Source organism: Condylura cristata, unplaced genomic scaffold, assembly GCF_000260355.1.
Source record: "Condylura cristata isolate star-nosed mole 26May11 unplaced genomic scaffold, ConCri1.0 scaffold00013, whole genome shotgun sequence".
NCBI classification, from domain to species: Eukaryota; Metazoa; Chordata; class Mammalia; order Eulipotyphla; family Talpidae; genus Condylura; species Condylura cristata.
In genome coordinates this window covers 28,612,278-28,631,997 of record NW_004567114.1, presented here as the reverse complement: position 1 = coordinate 28,631,997, position 19,720 = coordinate 28,612,278, and the positions used below count along the sequence as shown (strand labels likewise).

General features: G+C 39.2%; 1 protein-coding gene across 2 annotated transcripts in view; it reads left to right on the top strand.

The window, feature by feature from the left end:
- The window catches only part of SYNE2 (spectrin repeat containing, nuclear envelope 2), a 239,253-nt gene that overhangs the window by 180,362 nt on the left and 39,171 nt on the right, over positions 1 to 19,720 (top strand). For both annotated transcript variants that reach the window (XM_004681792.2, XM_004681791.2), the window contains exons 85-95: positions 3,756 to 3,926; positions 4,375 to 4,505; positions 6,441 to 6,645; positions 6,991 to 7,170; positions 7,884 to 8,012; positions 9,227 to 9,381; positions 9,477 to 9,621; positions 10,504 to 10,598; positions 11,379 to 11,613; positions 16,127 to 16,321; positions 18,427 to 18,552. In XM_004681792.2, coding sequence (XP_004681849.1) covers positions 3,756 to 3,926; positions 4,375 to 4,505; positions 6,441 to 6,645; positions 6,991 to 7,170; positions 7,884 to 8,012; positions 9,227 to 9,381; positions 9,477 to 9,621; positions 10,504 to 10,598; positions 11,379 to 11,613; positions 16,127 to 16,321; positions 18,427 to 18,552 — 1,767 coding nt within the window. The remainder of the gene's footprint in view (positions 1 to 3,755; positions 3,927 to 4,374; positions 4,506 to 6,440; positions 6,646 to 6,990; positions 7,171 to 7,883; positions 8,013 to 9,226; positions 9,382 to 9,476; positions 9,622 to 10,503; positions 10,599 to 11,378; positions 11,614 to 16,126; positions 16,322 to 18,426; positions 18,553 to 19,720) is intronic.

Genomic DNA, 19,720 nt, shown 5'->3' with positions numbered 1-19,720 from the left:
AGACACATCTTTAGACAATAACTTTGAAATTGTCACATAACAGGGGGGAAATTCTAAATACTTAGAATTATTATTGTGTCCATGTTTCCTGTGGAGTCTTCATTGTAGATTACTTTTCATCTGCTGACTCTTCTGCCATTTGTTCCAGAGAGAACTGGGAATAACCTTTGTGAAGGAAGCTGTAGGTGTCCCTCAGCCTCTTCTTTCCCCTCAGGATGGAAACATTAAGATGAGCTTTATTCTGCCATTTGTTAAACATATTTGTGCAAAAAAAGAATATAAAATATTTGTGCAAAGCAGATAAAGGAAAACATATGTTCATATCAAAAGTCTATATAGTGCCAAGAATACAAATATAAATAAGAAAATAAATAGACACATTGTCCTCAAAGAGCTCACATGCTACTGAAGGAAATATATGTGAACAGATTATAGTTTAATGAATTAAAATATAATAAAAATAGAGTGGGGAATTAAATGAGGTAGTAGAAATATATATAAAATGCAGATGGTACTAGTGTAAGGATAAACTTGTGAATGAAAGGAACAGAATTGAAAGTCCAGAAATACTCTCACATCTATCCATTGATTTTTCAGCAAGAATGCTAATTCATTGTTGGGGGGAGAAATAGTTTGTATTTTGTAATGCTACTAGAGGAACTGAATATTCACATTGTAAAGAATGAAGCTACATGCCTGCATGCATGACATATATATAAAACAGTCCAAATGGATCAAAGACATAAGAGCTAAAAATATAAAAATCCTTAGAAGAAACACAGGTAAAAACTGTCATGACATTAAATTAGACAATGTTTTCTTAAATATGATATCAAAAACACAAGCAAGCAAAGGGGGGAGAACTTCATTAAAGTTAAATACTTTTGTTTGTCAAAGGTAAATAAAAGTATCTGGTATATATGAAGAATTACTACTTGATAGTAAAGGGACAAATACCCAAAAGGGGAAAAAAATAAGCAAATAGACATTTTTCTAAGGCAAATATGCAGATGGCCAAGAGCACATGAAAAGATATGCAATATAACTAACTATTTATGAAATGCAAATCAAAACCACAATGAAATACCACTTCACACTGCTATTGCATAGTGAAAAGAGACAATAACAAGTTTTTGCAGGGATATAGAGAAATTGAAGCCCTCATGTAAATGTAAAGTGATACAGCTGCATTGGGAAACAGTCCACAGTTCCGTTCTACCTGTTTACCCAAGAGAAAAGAAAACATATGTACACACCAAAACCCTGTACATGAAATTTCATAGCAGCATTATTCCTAATAGCCAAAAGCATAAAAACAAAAAAAGTCTATAAACTTATTAGTGACGTTCTATATGGTGGAATATTGTTTAGCCATAAAAAGGGATGAAATACTGATTTCATGCTATGACATTGATGGTCTTGAAAACCTGGTGCTAAGTAAATGAAACCATCCACAAAAAACCACATATACATCTATTTAATTTTTGAGAAATTTCCAGAACAGGTAAATCTACAAGGGCAGAAAGTAGATTAGTGGTTGAAGAAGGCTGAAGGGAAAATGAGGAATGATTGCTAATGGGAATGGGGTTTTTTTGAGGGATAATGAAAATGTTACAAAACTGATGAGATTTGTTCACGTAAAAAGGTGAATTGTATGGTAGGTGAATTATGGCTCAGTAAAACAATTACTAAATCTTTACTACAGAGTACGTGAGTCCTCGATCATCTAGCCGTAAATTGTCCAGAGTCAGTATAGCTTAGTAGCTTAGTGCAAAGGCTTGGCCTCTCTGAGGGCTATATATAGACCCTGGAAGCACCATTTTCTGCATTCTAGGGCAAGTCCTTAACCTCTCTAAGCCTCAGTCTCCTGGTCTATGACGAGGGGTGATACCATTCATTTATTTCCACCTTTGTAGCCATGTTTATGTGGTGCACAATCAGTGCCGCCCTCCTGGCCGATTCCAGTTTCAGCTCTTTGGAAATGTTCTTGATACCTTGATTTGTGCTAAATGATACCCTTTTCCTTAAACCACATGTACTACTTCTCCATGGTGCTGTGCTATTTTACCCTTAAGAGCACCTGCAGCTGCACCCATGCTCTGTGTGGAAGCCATGAAGGCCTACAACCCATACCACACCAGTGCTATGAGTGTTTAGAAGTGCTGGGATGACTCTGCTTTGTCTCAGAATCAGCCTGCCCCCAGACAGGTCCCTCTTGAGGGTACATCTGTAGATAGCTCCCTGCCTGCCTGCCTGCCTTCCTTCCTAACTTATTCTTTCTTAATGTATGGAGCCCTGCTTTTTGTACCAAGTCATCCTGCCCTTATAAAGTTATTTGCTCACATAATTACCAGCACAAGACTAACATTTTAGTGCCCCAGGTTGTTGCTGATGGGTCTGTATTGGGGGCAGGGGCTGAAGAAACCTCTGCCCTGTGGATATGGTGCCGCCTGCAGTTGCCAGGCAGAGAACAGAGGGCTGCACACGGGTGTGTGTGGTTGCATCCAAACCTGACACTGCCCTCCACTCAGCGTGCTCAGTTGGACTAACAGAGTGATCATACTCCATTTCTGCTCAGATCTTTATTCTCAATTGAGAGGTAATTCACATACCACAAAATTCACCCATTTGAATATACAACTGTGTGGTTTTCATTATATGCATTATATCAGTCCTTTCTAATTCCAGAACATCTTTATCACCTGGGTCATCAATTGACTTATTATCTCTATATTGGTAGATTGCCTATTTTGTACATTTCATGTAAACACAATTGTGTCTTCTCTTGGTATGTTTCCAAGATCAATAGTATTACAGCATGTACTGGAACTACTTTTTATGAATGAATAATAATCCCTTGTATGGCATTACCACATTTGGTTTATCCATGGGCATTTGGATTATTCCCACTTTAGGCTATTATGTATGAATCATCTGCATTGAACATTTGTGAACACAGGCTTTCAGTGTGCACACCATCCTCCAAGAGTAGGACTGATAGGATACATGGTGACTACATTTAATTTTTTGAAGCTTTGCCAAACTTTTGGACAGTGGCTGCATCATTTGTTCCCAGCAACAATGTATGAGACTGCCATACCTTCCAGACCTTGCCAATACTTGTTATTATTTAACTCGTTAAAACCATCCTAGTGAATATGCATGATAATTTTCTTACTTGTATTTCTTTAATGACTGGATTTTTGGCATCTTTTTATGTGCTGTTTGGCCATTGGCCCATCTCCTTTAGAGACATCTATTCATAATCCTTGCCTGTTTTTTTAGTTTGTCTTTTAATTGTTGAGTTATAAGGTTCCTTACCTAATGGAGTTATATACCCTCGATGTACCTGAAATCATTTAAATGCTTCAACTTCCACCCTCTAATGATTATCAAAACATGATGAAACACACCCCCCACTGCATCCCCTCCCCTGTTGAGAAGTCATTCTGACTGCCCATGCTCCTGTCTGGTTACCCTTGCTCTACAGTAGCAATCACTTAAGTGCCAAATGACACAGTAACATTGTACATTTATGTGCTTTGTGATTTTCAGAACATTTTCACAGGCACGCTTTCATTTCTATGAAATGGAATCTTAGCCTTCTGTGATAATTTTGTTCCTTGGCCCATGAAGCTCCTCCAGTACTCACAAGCTGAAATGCCTAACTAGCAATGGTAGAATCCGTAGAAAGAAAAAAAATATGAGGGGACATTTGTAATTATTTTCTAAATCTGTTTCCAATTTTTCTACAGGTCAGTGAGCTCAAAGCCTCCGTGCAGTCCATCTTACAGGAGTGGAAGATCTGTGACAAGCTCTATGAGAATGTGAATACAATGACTGTCCGTTTATGTTACTGCTTGGAGCACAGCAAACCTGTTGTTTTATCTTTGGAGGCCTTGAGCTGCCAGGTGCAGAACCTTCAGGTAAATTGGCCAGCCCTTGGCACAATACATCATTAGTGGAAAATCTCTAATGGAAGTAAGCACAGTAATGGGTGAAATCACTTCTGTGCTCTCTGCAGAGAAGCACAAAACACTTTGAAACACCAGCATCAAAGGAGTAATTTGAAATTCCAGAATGAACATGGTCATACTTACTGAATTTTTCTTCATTTTGGATGTCCTTAACATTTTGATTTAAATGTTTTGGGGCTTGAGGTGGGGGTGTTTGTTTAGTTTGCTTTTTTAAAGTTCTGTCGTCAAATGAAAGAATATCAGTTGCTTTTTTTTAACATTCCTTATAACTAATCTTAGTCCTGTAAAGTTTGAGTATTAATATGACTGATGTATAGCAGCAATGTGGGGAAACTGCTGTCTTCCTTGGAAGTAGCCAGGCCATTCAGAAAATAACCTTCCTGCTATGTTCTCTCAGTCTCTTCAAGACGAAGCTGAGAGCAATGAAGGCATTTGGGAAAAACTCCAGGAGATTATTAGAAAACTCAAAGACCACTGCCCCTCAGTTGCTGAAATAATTAAAGAGAAATGCCAAGATACTCACACAAGGTAAGCTTGAAGATCCAATGTAAATAGCACATCAGATTATCTTTCTCTTGATGACATGTGCATGAAGTGACAGACCTTATGAAATCTCATCTCCATCATCTGAGATGACAGGTTTGTACTGTTCTGGTCTCTTCCACCTCAGTGGATCCAGTTGAGGTAAGATTGGATGTTGTAAAGTGTCACATGCCCACATTGTGCAAGTGTTTGGTGTCACCACTCTGGAAATTACCTGATCACAGCCCCAGAATAGCCCCTTTCAGAGGACATAAACTAATGCATAAACTAGTGCATCTTCACGGGTGAAGAATCACAGGCAGATGTAGACTAAGTCAGCCCGATGGACAGTTTTTTTCTACTGCAAACATTGTAAGTTGGAAGAAGGGGGATGTTCAGGTACTTCTGATGGCCGTGATGTGTGTGGGACTAGGAGTAATTCTTTGCTGAATTGCCTGTGGAAGAAAGCCCCATTCTAAGGAATACTGCTAGGTTCCTATTTTGCTGAGTGAGTTAAACCCAAACTATTCCAAACTACTCCCAAACTACTCCAAACAGTGAAGAAGTTAAACTTTCCTCCATGTCCTCTAACCCTCCTCCAAGCAGATCCAGCCTCTTCTGTAAGCCAGCTTTGAGCCAGTGTTGAACAAGGGACACCATATTTATATATGCTGTGGTGGGGCTCTCAGCTCTCAATCTGGTCTGTTTTGGAAGACAGGGAGGCAGGGAGTGTCAGGAGGAATGTATTAATGCATCTGATACTGCATTCAGAATCAGAGAGCACCCTCAAAACTCTGGTGGTGTAGTTTGCTGTTGTCAAGACCTGTATCCCCACTGTCACTACTGCACATGTTCAGTTGTTAGACAAGACTATATTGGAAGTCCTACTGGAAAAGACTGAAGAAAATAGCCCTCAAATGTGCCTAGTAGTTCCCTACAGACCATATGGATAGATAGATAATCTAAATATAGATGAATGGAGAGGGAGATAATGCTTTTATTTTAAAATGAACAGATTTATGATTGGGAAAAGTCTTGTGAAAAAAAGATAATTCTCATTAGAGCTTAAAGCATTTGTACCATTTCCCTCCATTTTCACCATTTCTCAGGATTGAGGATATTATGAACCAAGCTTTCTCATGCTTCAAGTTCTTAATGTAAACAAAATGCTCTTAGAAAGTAGTTTGGTCATATATAACTATAATCTTAAAGATAGGTATTTTTATATCATTGACCAAATAATTTTGTCAAAAATCTAGATTAAAGATCAAGATCTTGAGATGCTAGAAAAAAAAAAACTAAAAAGTATACCTGAGCATTTATACAAAAGCAAAAACTGAAAATTGTCACAATAGCCATACTACTTAATAATTATGTAATTAAACAAAAAGCACATCACTTATAGTCCATTATTATAGCTATTTAAAGTTAGACTTGCTTTTTATTAATAACCAAAAAAATATTTAGTTAAATGGGAAAATCTATATATGAAAACAATTTCCTTTATTTCCACTTTCATATGAAGAAACAAATTACTCTTGTGATTAGAAACGAATTAGATGTAAACACAATTTAAGTAAAGCCTATTTAAAGACACTGCTCTCCCAGTTTCTAAAATAGGAGACCCTTCCGTGTGGAGAGGTTCATCCGGTTAGTGCTTTTGGCCACCTTTTACCTTAGAGACTTTTGTAATATAGCAGCTGTTCCTTGCCAGTCACAAATTTGGTCATTTCTTTTGAGAATTATAAATTCAGCTAAATGTCCTAACTCATATTTCTGACCATATATATATAATCATGGTAGCATTAATAAAAAGGGGAATTTTACAGTGTCTTCTCAATGATACACCTACTATACACTCAGAGATAGACATGTGCGCTGTCCTTGTGCTGCCAGGGGAAAGATGGACTAAGGGTCCTGTTGTTCATGTGACCCTGACAGGTGGACCCAGGTAAACCAAGACATTGCAGACCAGCTGCAGAAGGCCCAGAGTCTGCTGCAGCTCTGGAACGCCTATAACAGCGCTCACACCAACACCATGGCAAGGCTGGAGCAACAAGAAGCAAAGTACCAAGAGCTTGCAAACATCAATATGTCTGGAAACAACCTGGCAGAGATCTTGACCCCAGCCTTGCAAGACATAAAAGTAGGTGCAATTGCCCTTGAGAATACCACCCAAGGCAGCCTACTGGAGAGGGCTGTGACCTGGAAGCTAGCTAGACAGACTACAGGGACAGAGAGAAGTGGGTTAGGACAGGTATGTGACAGGCTGTGGAGGAGACAGGCAAGGCCAGGACCTGTGGGCTTGGGGAGACCCCGTGGTGCTCACAGACAAGACCCTGGCAGCAGAAGGTAAGTTTCACCTCTGAACAGACAAATTCCAGAACTTCAGGTCAGAAATTCTCTTTAAGGTTGATGGTGTGGTAGGGGATAGGTGCATGTGGTGAAAGGAGGAGAAATGTTTTATCATCACTTTTTTTTTCTCCTACAGGAGCTTCAGCACGATGTGCAGAAGACAAAAGAAGCCATTCACCAAAATGCCACTCTCCTGGATCGACTCCTCAAGCCTACAGAGTCCAGCTCCCACGTGCTCCTCTCTGGTCACCAGCACTCACTCCAGAGGGCTTCTTACTTGGAAACCATGCTGCTCATGAAAACAAACGAATTTGAGGTTTATCTTATTTTTTCATTCAAGCTGAACTCATGGACATTTGCAGGATGCCTTAGATTCCTTGTGTCCTAGATAGTGTTCTTATGAGTGTTCTGTGGACTGCTTCTTGAGATGCCCTGAACAGGTCTGCCATTTGGCGTGACTCTTCAGCCATGTGGTTCTTAAATCATATGGTCAATGGCCAGATGTTATGCAAACTTTTACTCTTCATTGAACACTATTCTTTAAGAAGAAAGATACTACATTCCATACAGTATTCAGATCTCATAGTCACTTGGATCTCCAAGTAAAGTAATTGAGTCACAGAAGAATCTGGCCACTTGTTTGTTGTAGTTTTTATTTACTTTTTAAAAGCCTTTACTCTTGTACTGTCCAAAAAGCCACAGAGCTCTCATATCACAGCCCTGTAAATATTTTTATTTTCCCTGGTGAAGGGAGATGAATGGACCACCTGCTTAAGGAGGTGCAGTAGGAGAGGGTGACCTATTCATCCCTTGAGCAGATGATTCATTCATACCTGAAAGCTCCCTTCTTTGCCAAAGGCAAGAATGAGAATCAGGAGTTTATCTAAGGATCCACCTTGGAGTACTCAGTTTATAGTGAACTGCTAAGGGTTGAAAGAAAGTTCAGCTTTTTCAGTTCCTAAGACTATGCTTAATTTCATTATAATTGCATTTGAATATTGTCCTTAATGAAAATCTCTTTCATTCTAGTTTGTTCTATCAGAGTTCAAGGATTTTGGGGACCAGTTGGAATCTTTAAAAGGTCTTATTATGCATGAAGAAGAGAATTTAGACAAACTCTACCAGCAAGAAAAAGAAGAAAATTCTGGCATATTTCTGGTAGTGCCAATATTTGTCTTTCCTAGGGACTTAAAGTCACTGTAGGCTAAAAATAAGTTAACAACTATTGCATTTCAGAATCTATCTGCACCCTGACTCTTGAGTGCTATCATTTTTCATGTGATTCATCCTTGCCCAATTTTTCCCTGAGGTCTAGAAACTTACGTCAACATTGGCATCTCTTCTAGTAATGCGCCATGGCAATTTTTATAGATTTTTAAATCCTGCTGTCTTTACTTAATTAGCTTTGGTTAACTAAAATATTCTAGGAATTGGCTGTTACGATTCACTGGATTGTTCTGGTTAGTTGAAGATCAGAAGTAAAGTACCCTGTCAGTTGAGTATTTTTCTTTATTTCCTTCATAAATTTAGTAAGGGATTATGTAAATAATTCCTTAATAGTTAACATAAAAGTGGAAGAATTGAAGAATTCTGAATCTTGAGGATTAAAAATCATAACCTAGATTAGGGGTCTGCAAACTACTGCACAAATCCAAGCTCAATCTACCACATGTGTTGGTAAATAAGGTTTCCATAGCACATCAGTCTGCCCTTCCATTTATGCATCATTTGTGGGAGTTTTTAATGCCAAAGGGATAGAGTTCAGTAGTTGTAACAGAGGTCATTTGACCCCTAACAGCCTAAAATATTTATGAGGTAACCTTTTACAGGAAAAGCTTGCCTCCTCTGACCTAAGCTATCAAGGCATAGTCCTCTAGGGTTGACCTGAATATTGTAAAGGACCTAGCGACTATCTCTGGAATAGCTTCTTAATGATATTTTTATGAGTTTGCTTTATTGTGATTTCAAGTTCCCCCAAAATCTGGATGTGTTAGGGCTATTTTAATAATTAAATTTTGATTTGATTTGTAGGTAAACTGCATGATTTGTTGAAGGTCAAGTTGTTGGCATACTAAATGGGAATTTAAAAAGCCCATTTCTGTCCTCTCAAAGACAAACTGAGATCACTTTCTATTTCCTGGGCTCTTTGAGGGCTGACAAGGTGCTGTTTTTTACACTAGAAAAGACACTGGGTTGAAGACGGGGGGTTCAGGTCCAGTTCTAACACTGACTGTTTGACTGTGGGCAAGTCATTTACCTGTTTAAGCCCAGTTCTCTCATCTTGGAGATAAGGGAGGTCATCAGGATCTCTGAGACTTTCATCATCTAGATCTTACTGTGATCACAATATCTGGAATTTAATTTTTAAATAGAATCATGTGCTGGCGCTGACAGCCCAGTCACCCGACGTTGAACGTCTGAATGAAGTGAGCCTCAAGCTTCCCCTGAGTGATGTGGCGGTGAAGACGCTACAGAATGTGAACCGGCAGTGGATCCGGGTCACAGCAACAGCCCTAGAACGCAGCAGGTGGGGACATTCTATTTCAGTTCAGGTAAAATGAATGACTTGAGCCCAGTATGTCATTATTTCATGCCTCTGTTTTGTTTTTGAAAACTTTGTAGTGAGCTTCAGGGAATTGAATTGAATGAGAAGTTTCTTCTTTGCTGCGAAAAGTGGGTCCAACTTTTGGACAAGATAGAAGAAGCCCTCAGAGTGGCTCTCGCTGATGGCCTTCCAGCCCTCCTAGAACAGCAGAAAACATTCGAGGTAAGCCTGTGCCCCTGCTACCCTGCACCCTCCGACTCGAGCAGGGGTTGGGGAAAGGCAGATTGAAATACAATAGAGTGCTTGTCAATCACTAAATAAAGAATGTGTGTCTTTGAATAAATCCACTGGTCAGTTGATGTAAAATTCTCACACCTTTCATAAATTTCAGCAATTTGTTCTACTACTCTGTTTTCTAACAACAAAACTCTTAGATTTCCTTGCAGCTTGCCCAGAATGTAAATATTACAACAAGAGTATGTTGATGTACATCAGTGCAGCTTTGCATTTTCACTGAATCATCCTCTAAAACATGGAAGCAGGGACATGATAATAGGGACCGTTGCAGTGTTAATAATTTCACAGAGGAACTTTCCCATTCTTGTGCCCATGTATATTTGGAAATATGTTTGGTATTATATACAGGTCCTCCATTTCAAGAGAGCACATAATTAGTTTCTGTAACTGCTTTATGTGTGCAGTGTTACATTAAGACCCTCCAATGAAAATGAAATTTGTTCAGCAAAAAAACCTGAGTGACCTTGAATAAATTACTTAACCTCTTTACACTTTAGTTTTCTCCTCTTCAAATAAGTGTAACGTAGTACTTTAAGTCCTAAGATTGAAGGATAAATGTGACACTGCATATTTTACATAGTGCTTACCAAATAGTAAACGCCTAATGAGCAGACACTTGTAGTAGTTCTTAATGTATTTGCTTCTAAGAATATATCCATAGGTGGTGTTCATGGTCGAATATTTCATTTTGAAAACTTGATCATTTCACATATCTTTTATGCACCTAGTTTTTAATAGGAAATGAAGCTTCAAGATTTGTGAAGTGAATTCTGTTAGCTAATACTTTACATTTTAACTCATATACAGATGCTGGAAGCTGAAGTTTCTCTAACCCAGACAATTGCTGATTCCTATGCCATCCAGTCTTTACAACTCCTGGACACATCAGAAATGGAGTCCCGGTGGGTGTCTGGGTTCAGATAGCATTGGGCAGGTGGAAGGTAATGCAGGTGACGCTGTCCACTGGTGGACTATAGGAGGTCAGTTGTCTGGCTATTGCAGTGTGTGGTCTTACTCATTGTCCATAAAAGTATTGGCGGCACTTTCCCCTGGGATAGGAGGATGGGATTAATAGAGCAGACACTCTGCAAATATCCACTCGCTGAGTACAGTTTACTAGGTTTTTACCCCAAAAGATGCTTCTCGTGTATGCTTCTTGGTTCTACTTCCAGTTTTATGACACCTTGTTACTTGAAAAATAAATTTTTTTAAAGTGCTGCTGTTGCTAGCAAGTAGCTGTGTTGCTGTTGTAAAGGAAGGGATTATCTGTGTGCCACATGTGGGTTGGGGTCACTGGGCAGCACAGTGGAGCAGGATCCCCAAGGCCAGCCAGGTGACAGCCACCAAACCTGCTCACGCAGCAGGGCACATGGCAGACACAGGACTAAGAAACATAAAGCCCGTGTCTGCCTAGTTCTGAGATAGTAAACAGGATGATGACTGGGAAATTGCCAATTACATGCAAATATCTTGTGCTGATGTCTTTGGCAACACTGCCCCTCGCCCAGCCCAAGTCCCTTGTCTTATTGAAGTTGAATGATGGAAAGATTTGTAAGGGGTTTGTCCCCCCCCCCAAGTAAATTGTACCTATGTATAGAAATCTGAGTTTCTATGACTTGTCAATAGTTACTTTTTCTTTGTGTTGAGGTCAGAGTTCTCTAAACATTCTGTTTTTCCCCAAGAGAGGAATTTGTTCCGAAGTTCACGAAGCTGAAGGACCAGTGGCAGAGCGCTGCCCAGGGCGTTTGGCAGAGGAAGGGTGACATCGGAGAGCTGGTGGGGCTGTGGCGGTTCTTCAGCTGCTCTGCAGAGGATCTGCTCCGCTTCCTCACGAGCACCAGCCACCTCCTGTCGGCAGTGAAGACCCAGGATCACTACAGCTTCTACCAAGTTAGGAGTCTGATCCACGAGCTGAAGGTAGCGTCCCTCATAACAGCAGGCAGAGTGTCTAGGGCAAGAGTCATTCGTCTCAGGTTCGATGTTCGCTCTTCTGCTATGGCTCAAGTGTGCTTTCTGCAGTGGAGACCTGGTTGGGAGGGGTAGCACAGCCCTACCGGCTTGTGCCTAGCCTTATGGGGTCTTTGCACACACCCAGCAGTGGCGAGGCTTTTCTTGGGTTGTAAGCCTAAGTATGGCTTAGAGGACGTGTGGACTGATAGATTCATACTACCCAAGCTTTGAAGGCGCAGATGAATATATAATTTGACCACCGGTGTAATAATGTACGTTGGGGCCCCTGTTCACTCTTGAAGAGGAAATTAATTTAGGCAACAGTTTTCAATCAGAAAGCTGTTTGATGGGCACAAGATTAAGTAGTTGGCAATTCCCAGGACATGTTCCTTTTAACCATAGAAACACTGTCTTCACTGCTGAACAAACACCATCCTTCTGACATCCTGAGCTTTTCTTATCCATTTACCCAGGCTTCAAAGATTAATTCAGTGCATGCTCTGGGCTAGCCACTGTTCTAAACTCTGGGGGGCGTTGGGGGTGGGGTAGGAGTGATGTGAACTGAGAGAATACCCCTGCTTTCATGGGCTGATCAGAAAATTAACAAATAGTAATTTGTCAGCTTGATCAGGACAATCTGATATAGTAAGAACCAAGAAAAGTTCAGATTGCAATAAAGGCATATGTAGACAATTACAGCAGGATCGGTGATAGAGACTGGGTGATCTCAGGGAATGAGATGTTTAAACTCAAATCTGAATGATGAGAAGGAGGCAGTCTTGCAAAGATCTGGAGAAAGGCCCTTTGAGAGAGAGAGAGAAAATAGGTTCCATGTGAGAGCAGCTTAGCAAAGCAGAGGAACATAGCTGGGATTTCCCCAGAGCCGTAGCAGAGGCAGGGACTTGGTTTGAGAGGGAGGCAAAGGGTCACCATCACCTTGATGTATTAGGAAGCCTTTGAAGAGGGTCTGAGGGCTTTCAGTGGAAAGAGGAGCCAGCTTGGTGTGATTGGTAGTTTGTAAAGCTCCTCTGGTTGCTCTGAGGAGAATGAATTAGAAGGGGATGCCAGAGAGAAGCAGGAATCCCAGTGCATTTCCCATAACAATGGAGATCATTCTCTCTCACAGCTCTGGGGGTCCACAGAACGACTCCTCTTCCTTCAGTAGTCTTAAGGAGGGTTTTTCAGGCAGCCTGAGTCAGTCTTGGCTGGAGCCACTCAGTCTCCTGCCTGCCACTGAAGGAAGGACAGTAGGAGCTGGAAGAGCAGGACTCATCTTTCCCAGTGAGCTCTCCCCATGAAGCCTCTGGTAGCAGATCACTTCAGAGGTGCACATGCCAAGAAGTCGCCTCAGTTGTCATCTTCCACGTGGCAACATATCAACCTCACAGTTTTCCTTAGAACACATTTGTAAATCAATGTTCTGTTGATTTTTTTTTAAGACTTATTTATTTATGCATACAGAACTGGGGTACAGGCCTGAGGTGCAGGGGCAGCAAGAGGATTCACCAGAAACAGTGGGGTGCAAAACAGGCTGACTGAGGAAGCACACTGCTGAAGGGAGCAAAGGACAGGTCAGGAGAGGTCTGCAGCGCCATGTGGTCACCTCCGGGGCAGGGATCAAACTCATGCTGAAATGGCCTCAGCTTCCCAGTGCTGTCCTTCAACCTGCTGGCCACCAGGGAGGGCCCCGCTCTGTTGATTTTTTAAAAAAATAATAGCTTCCGTTTTGAAAAATGCCATATTATATCTTCCCTTGAGGAAGGAAATTTCTATTTAGAACACAAAAAAACTTGTCTTCTAAACACCAATGATTCAAAATGTATCCATCAGCTCAAAGGGATTAACTTCATTTTGCTAATTTTCATTATCTTGTAAGGAAACGCTTACACAATATTCATATGGAATTTGCTGACACTAGCCTTTTCATGCTTTTATCAAAACACATGTTTATGTGCCCTTAATAAGCTTAAGTGCATATTTTTTTAATTTGTTCTCTTTTGCATTTGTCTTACACATATTATATATTCAACTCTTAGGAGTTAGAAGTCAGCTGACTTTTATTTTTTAACTTATAGATGTATTTATATATATTTACATCATTATTCATGCTTGTATGCATTCTCCTTTTAGGTGTATTCCCCATAAAATTCCCACTACTAGTTTACCTGTGAACCATCACCACAGTCCCTGTGCTCTTCTCTCCCCTGTTTTGGTCCCTCTTCCTCCCCTTCCCTTGCAAAATGGCTCTGATTTATGGTTGCCTGCTATTTTTTTATTGTTATATTTTTTCTTGATTCCATATTTGGTTCCCCTATGTCCCTCCTATAAATGAAGCCATCTGATATTTTTCTTTTTAGTTCTGGCTATTTCACTGAACATAATCCCTTCCACCACCATCCATGTTGCTGCAAATGGCATGGGTTTATCTTTTTGATTGTTGAATAATATTCCACTGTGTGTATATATTCCACATCTTGATCTAGTCATCTATTTTGGGGCATTTGAGTTGTTTGTAAATAGTAAATTATAAATAGTGCTGCATTAAACATAAGTGTGCAGGTGTCCTTTGAATTAATGTGTATGTGTCCTTTGGGCAGATTCCTGTGAGTGGAATTGCTGGGTCATATGGTAGCTCCATTTTTAGTAATTTAAGGAACCTTCTCAAACTTACACAGTTTTCCATAGTGTTTGGACCAGTTTGCACTCCCACCAGCAGTGTGGGAGAGTTCCTTTTCCTCCACAGCTTCCCTAACATTTGTTGTTTCTTGTTTTGTTTTGTTTTGTTTTGTTTTTTTAATATGTGCCATCCTCACTGATGTAAGGTAGTATCTCATTGTGGTTTTGATTTGCACTTCCCTGATTATGAGGGATATTGAAGATTTTTTTTCATATACCCTTGGCCATTTGCATTTCCTCTTTGGAGAAGTATCTTTTTAATTCTGTCCAGTTTTTGACTGGATTGTTTACTTTGTTTTTGTTGAGTAGTATGAGCCCTTTGTAGATCTTTGTGATTAGTCCCTTCTTAGTTGTACTGTGTGTAAAAAGTTCTTCTCCCAAATTTTTTGTTTTGGTTAATGTCTCTTGCTATACAGAAGCTCTTTAGTTTGATATAATCCCAGCTGTTATCTTTTCCTTCACTATCCTTAGTTTTGGGGGAATGTATCTTTAAAGATGTTACTGAGATGTGTGTCATTTAGTGTTTTGCATATATTTTCTTCTATTTTACAGTTTCAGGTCTTATGTCCAAGTCTTTTATCCTTTTTGAGATAGTTTTTGTGCATGGTGTGGGAAAATGGTCTAGCTTTATTCTTTTTCATGTAGCAGTTTAGTTATCTCAGCACCATTTATTGAACAAACTATCCTTGTCCTATTGCTTTCTCCTTGCTCCTTTGTCAAAAATTAGTTGTCCATAAATATATGGGTTTATTTCTGGATTTTCTGTTCTATTCATTGTTGTCTTTGTGGTTTTTGTTGTTCTGATACATATTATCTTAATCATTATGGCTTTGTAGAAATATTTGAAGTCTGGAAGTGTGATACCTCCATTCTTTTTTTTTTTTTTTTCCAGAAGAGCTTTGGCTATTCAAGGTATTTTGTGAAGAATGTCATTGAAATTTTTATTAGAATAACATTGAGTCTGTACATAGCTTTTGGTAGGATGACCATTTTGGTAATGTTAATTCTTCTACTCTATGAGCAGGGCATGTCTTTCTGTTTCTTTATTTCTTCTATTTCTTTTAACAGTGTTTTATAATTTTCTTATATAAGTCCTTCACCTTTTTTGTTAGGTTTATTCCCAAGTATAATGATTTTATTGTTTCAATTATAAAAGGGTGCCTTTCTTAATTTCTTCTTCAGATTTATTATTTACATATAGGAGGACTACTGATTTTTTGTGTGTTGATTTTGTATTATGCTACTTTACAAAACTGGCTAATAATTTTGATTAGCTTTTCTGTGAAGTTTTTAGGATTCTCTACATATATCATCTGCAAATAGTGATAGTTTTACTTCTTTCCCTATTTGAATTCCTTGCATGTCTTTCTCTTGTCTTATTGGTCTGGCTAGGAAGAAGTCAGCTGACTTTTTTTATACCATGATGGCAGTGAGTATTTGCTTGTAAGTTTCAGACCAAACATATCAATCATTGTCCTAGTGTTCTTAGGCCCATCTAGCTCATAGGCTTTGACTCAGTAAAGTGTATCTTTTCATTTCTCTATCCTCCAATCATTACACTAAGAATCTTAGTCATTTACTCATCCTTGGAAATTATTTTATGAGCACAACACTTGGTTGTATGCTTTCTACTCAGGGTCAAACATTAGCTCTTAATATGAATATGTATAAATGTACATTCTAACCAGATTTGTCTACTTTATATCTAACACTTAAGGAATGCTCTGAAGGAAATATAAACAAACACAGTCACATTTTGAGCACATGGGAGTCTTAAAGCAAACATTTTTGTTTTTTCTTTTAGAATAAAGAAATTCATTTTCAGAGGTGGCAGGCCACCTATACACTAACCTTGGAAGCTGGGGAAAAGTTACAGAACACAACTAATGCAGATACTAAAGAGTCAATTGGCAGGAGACTTAGCCAACTTCAGGACAACTGGAAGGACACCAAGCTGCAAGTAGGGGAGATGATCAAGCAACTCCGGAGCATTGTAGAGGTAAATGCACCTTCCCTTTCCCATCACAGTACTAAAGTGCAGTACATGGAATTCTTGTTTGCTCTGTCAAGAAGGGAATGATTTGAGGAAATCACAGTATTATGGATTTTCCAAGTGGTCTTGAGTCTTGCCAGATCATGCCAGTTGCTCAATGTAAAATGATAATATAACACTTTAAAAACTTAATATTAGTATATAAATACTTGAGTTTCTGTTTTATATTTGCTTTTATGAAACAGGAAACTTCTTCAAAGGAAGCTCAGTTCACAAAGCTAATGTCATACTTGGTCTCTCCTTGGGGGTAGAATATGAAAATAAGCACAGTAATATTTCATCTTGCTGCTATCACCGGAGAATGCACTTTTCCATGGAGATGAATTTTCCCGACAGTTTATACCTTCAAGAACTGAAATGTTTCATTTTGAGTCATTATTAGGAAAGGCATTATTATTTTTTTATGCTAGTATGGACCAAGCTGTTCTCAAGGATTCTTTTGAGTTGCTTTGAACCTTTGGCCCTCTGTTGTAGGATCTTTGAGTTCTTATGTAACTTTTATGGATTTTTTTCTTTCTATTTAGTGATGATCTATTTTCACTTTTTATTTCTCAGAGCATATGTCCTCCTCCTAGCCCACTCCCCTCTCTATTCTGTTGTGGGTAGGGGTGTGTGTGTGTGTGTGTGTGTGTGTGTGTGTGTGCGCGTGTGTGCGCGCGCACGTATGTGCGTGCATCCTTGCCTGCATAGTAGACAACCAACTTGCAGGGATGTTGTCCTAAATACAGAAGTAGGTGCCGAGCTCAGATCTGAGCAGCTCTCCTGTGAATATAGTGGCTGAATTTTCTTTGGAAAACAGACTGTGTGAAACTCTTTAACTACAGGCACTTGCAGAGCAGAGCACCTGCCATGTTTGCAAAGCATTACGGTAAATGCTGTTAATGGTTTGGTGAGAGAGATCAGAACTCATCATTCTGTTTCTTTTCACTTTCCTTGTTTGTGTTCTAGAGAGCTGATGTTCCTAGATAAGTGACCTCTCCTTATGTGAGATGTTACAGAACCATAACCTATGGGCCAACCATAGGTTTGTTTAGGTATTAGTTGTACTAAAGAATAATAGTGCTTGATTTTATGTTTCTTTTTAATAGCAGAAATTTATTCTAATGAAGCAGTTATTATAAGCACCTTGAAATTGAAGATGCAGGCACTGTTTGCTCAGTCATAGGCTGTTTAAGGAAAAGAGAAATGAGGGTGTGATGTATTAACCTATCTTTGAGGGGGTGTGAATCTATGCCTCTAAATCATATACAGTGTTGTAAATCATTGTCACCTCAGTAAAAAATAATAGGTTTAACTTAAAAAAAAAAAAAAAAACAAAAACAAAACACCAAGATGGTGTGAGAGAATGGCCGTGACCAGGGAAGGGAGAACTGCAATCTTAGGTTGGCTCCATGTGGCTGCTTCTGCACATATTCCTTGGGCTGCTCAGTTTTCTCTGAACCTCAGTGTTCCCACTTCAGATGTAATTTTAATATTTGCCCTGCCAGGCTCCTAAGGTTATTATGATTGAGCTAGTAAAGTTGCAAATGTTTGGTAGGCTGTGACGTGCACTAAGCAGAAGTTAACAGAGTGGTGATAAGAAATAGAAAGTGAAGCTTGACCACAGAAGGGTCTATAAAGCCAAGCTGTTTCTAGATGAGGAAGAGAGAGCAGGGGATGACATTAGAAAAGACAAGGAAAGTGGGTGAGTGCTTCGGCTTTATGACACCGTTACAAGTATCCTAAGACTAAAATGCTAAAAGGGAATCCTTATGGAATCACTTTTTAATGCAAGTTTTTCCTAAATTAAAATAGAAGAAGGATTTAGGTAGATAAAGGATATGGGGAGAGAAGAAATAGCTCAATGCAAAAGCCAACCCAGTGGCAGAGATGAGCTTCAGCGAGGCACCAAGCCACACTGGGGCCCATCTGCTGTCTTTGACCACTTTCTGCTCGAGACAGGAACTGGGTTTCTGTGTGCTTTACAAAAACACTTTTAAGAGTATGATTACATGCATCAAATGAGTTATTCTGTTGTCACAATTCATTCTTTTAATACTGTTTTCAAATAGACCTGGGACCAGTGTGAAAAGAAAATCAAGGAGTTGAAAAGTAGGCTGCAAGTTTTAAGGACACAAAGCAAAGAGCCTCTTCCAGAAGTTCATGAGGACCTCCAGAAAAAGAAAGAACTGATTAAGGTATTGAAATCTGAAGTAGTGTTCAATATAATCACTTAGCCATTTTCTGAGAAGTTGAAGTGTTTGCCTTTCTGTTTCTTTGTTGAGATTGAATTTTCATGTTCAGTGGAAACATTTCTTCTGCCTTCTAACATAACATTCTACTTTTTGGAGGAATTAGAAGCAGTGCTTTTTGATATCCACATGTGAACATGAGAACTTGCAAAAATTCACTTAGAATCTTAGAGATTTTCTCCAAAGTCCTCTTTATGTTTCTCCACTATCATATAAGACGTGACACCTGAGGTTATATTGAGATCTGTTCCCTTATCAAATGACCTTGTCTTTTAAATGAGAGTAAGCTACAACTAAACTCATTTTTTAGAAGCCAACAGGTTGGGTTTTGTCTCAGATACTCATTTCCATAAATAAGTCAGAAGGAAAAAGAAAAATATTGTATGTATTCACATATAGGAGGAATAGAGGGGAACCAAATAAGGGGCAGAGGGGTGAGGAAGACAAAACTAGGCAACTATAAATCAGAGACATTCTGCAGGGGAGGGGGAGGGAGAGGGCAAGGGATTAAAGTGGGTAGGAAGAGCAAAAGAGACTATGGTGATAGTTCACAAGTGACTTGAGTGGAAATTTTATGGCGATTACAATTTGCAAACTGTACAAAAATGAATAATAATGTAGAGAGAGAAATAAAAAACATATCAATAAAAACTTCCAAAGCATATCAAACTAGCAAAAGTTCCTGGATATTTTAAGCCTTCATAGTAAGTGAGGCAAACTTGTGACTAAAAATTCAGACCAGTAAAATCCCCAGGCTAGCAACTCCTCACTCTCCTCCCTTTATGCAGGTTTGATACTTAAAAGACACTGAGAGGCTATCACAATTGTTTTAAAATCTTTTCCTTCCTTCAGTGACTTCAGCAATCAAATCGAAAAAGTTAGGAAGAACTGTGTTGTCTCATACTTCCCAGCACTGCCAGAAGTCAGTGTTTCTCCCTACCTCTTTTCCTTCGATGTAAAAATTTCTAGCATGCCAAAAAAAAAAAAAACTCTAACATGACAAACTGTCACAAAACCACCCCCCAGTTAAAATGCAGAAGCTTACAAATGCTGCTTCCAAATGTATTTGGAAAAGTGCCTCCTCCCTCAGAGGTGTCCATGACCCTGAGTTTGG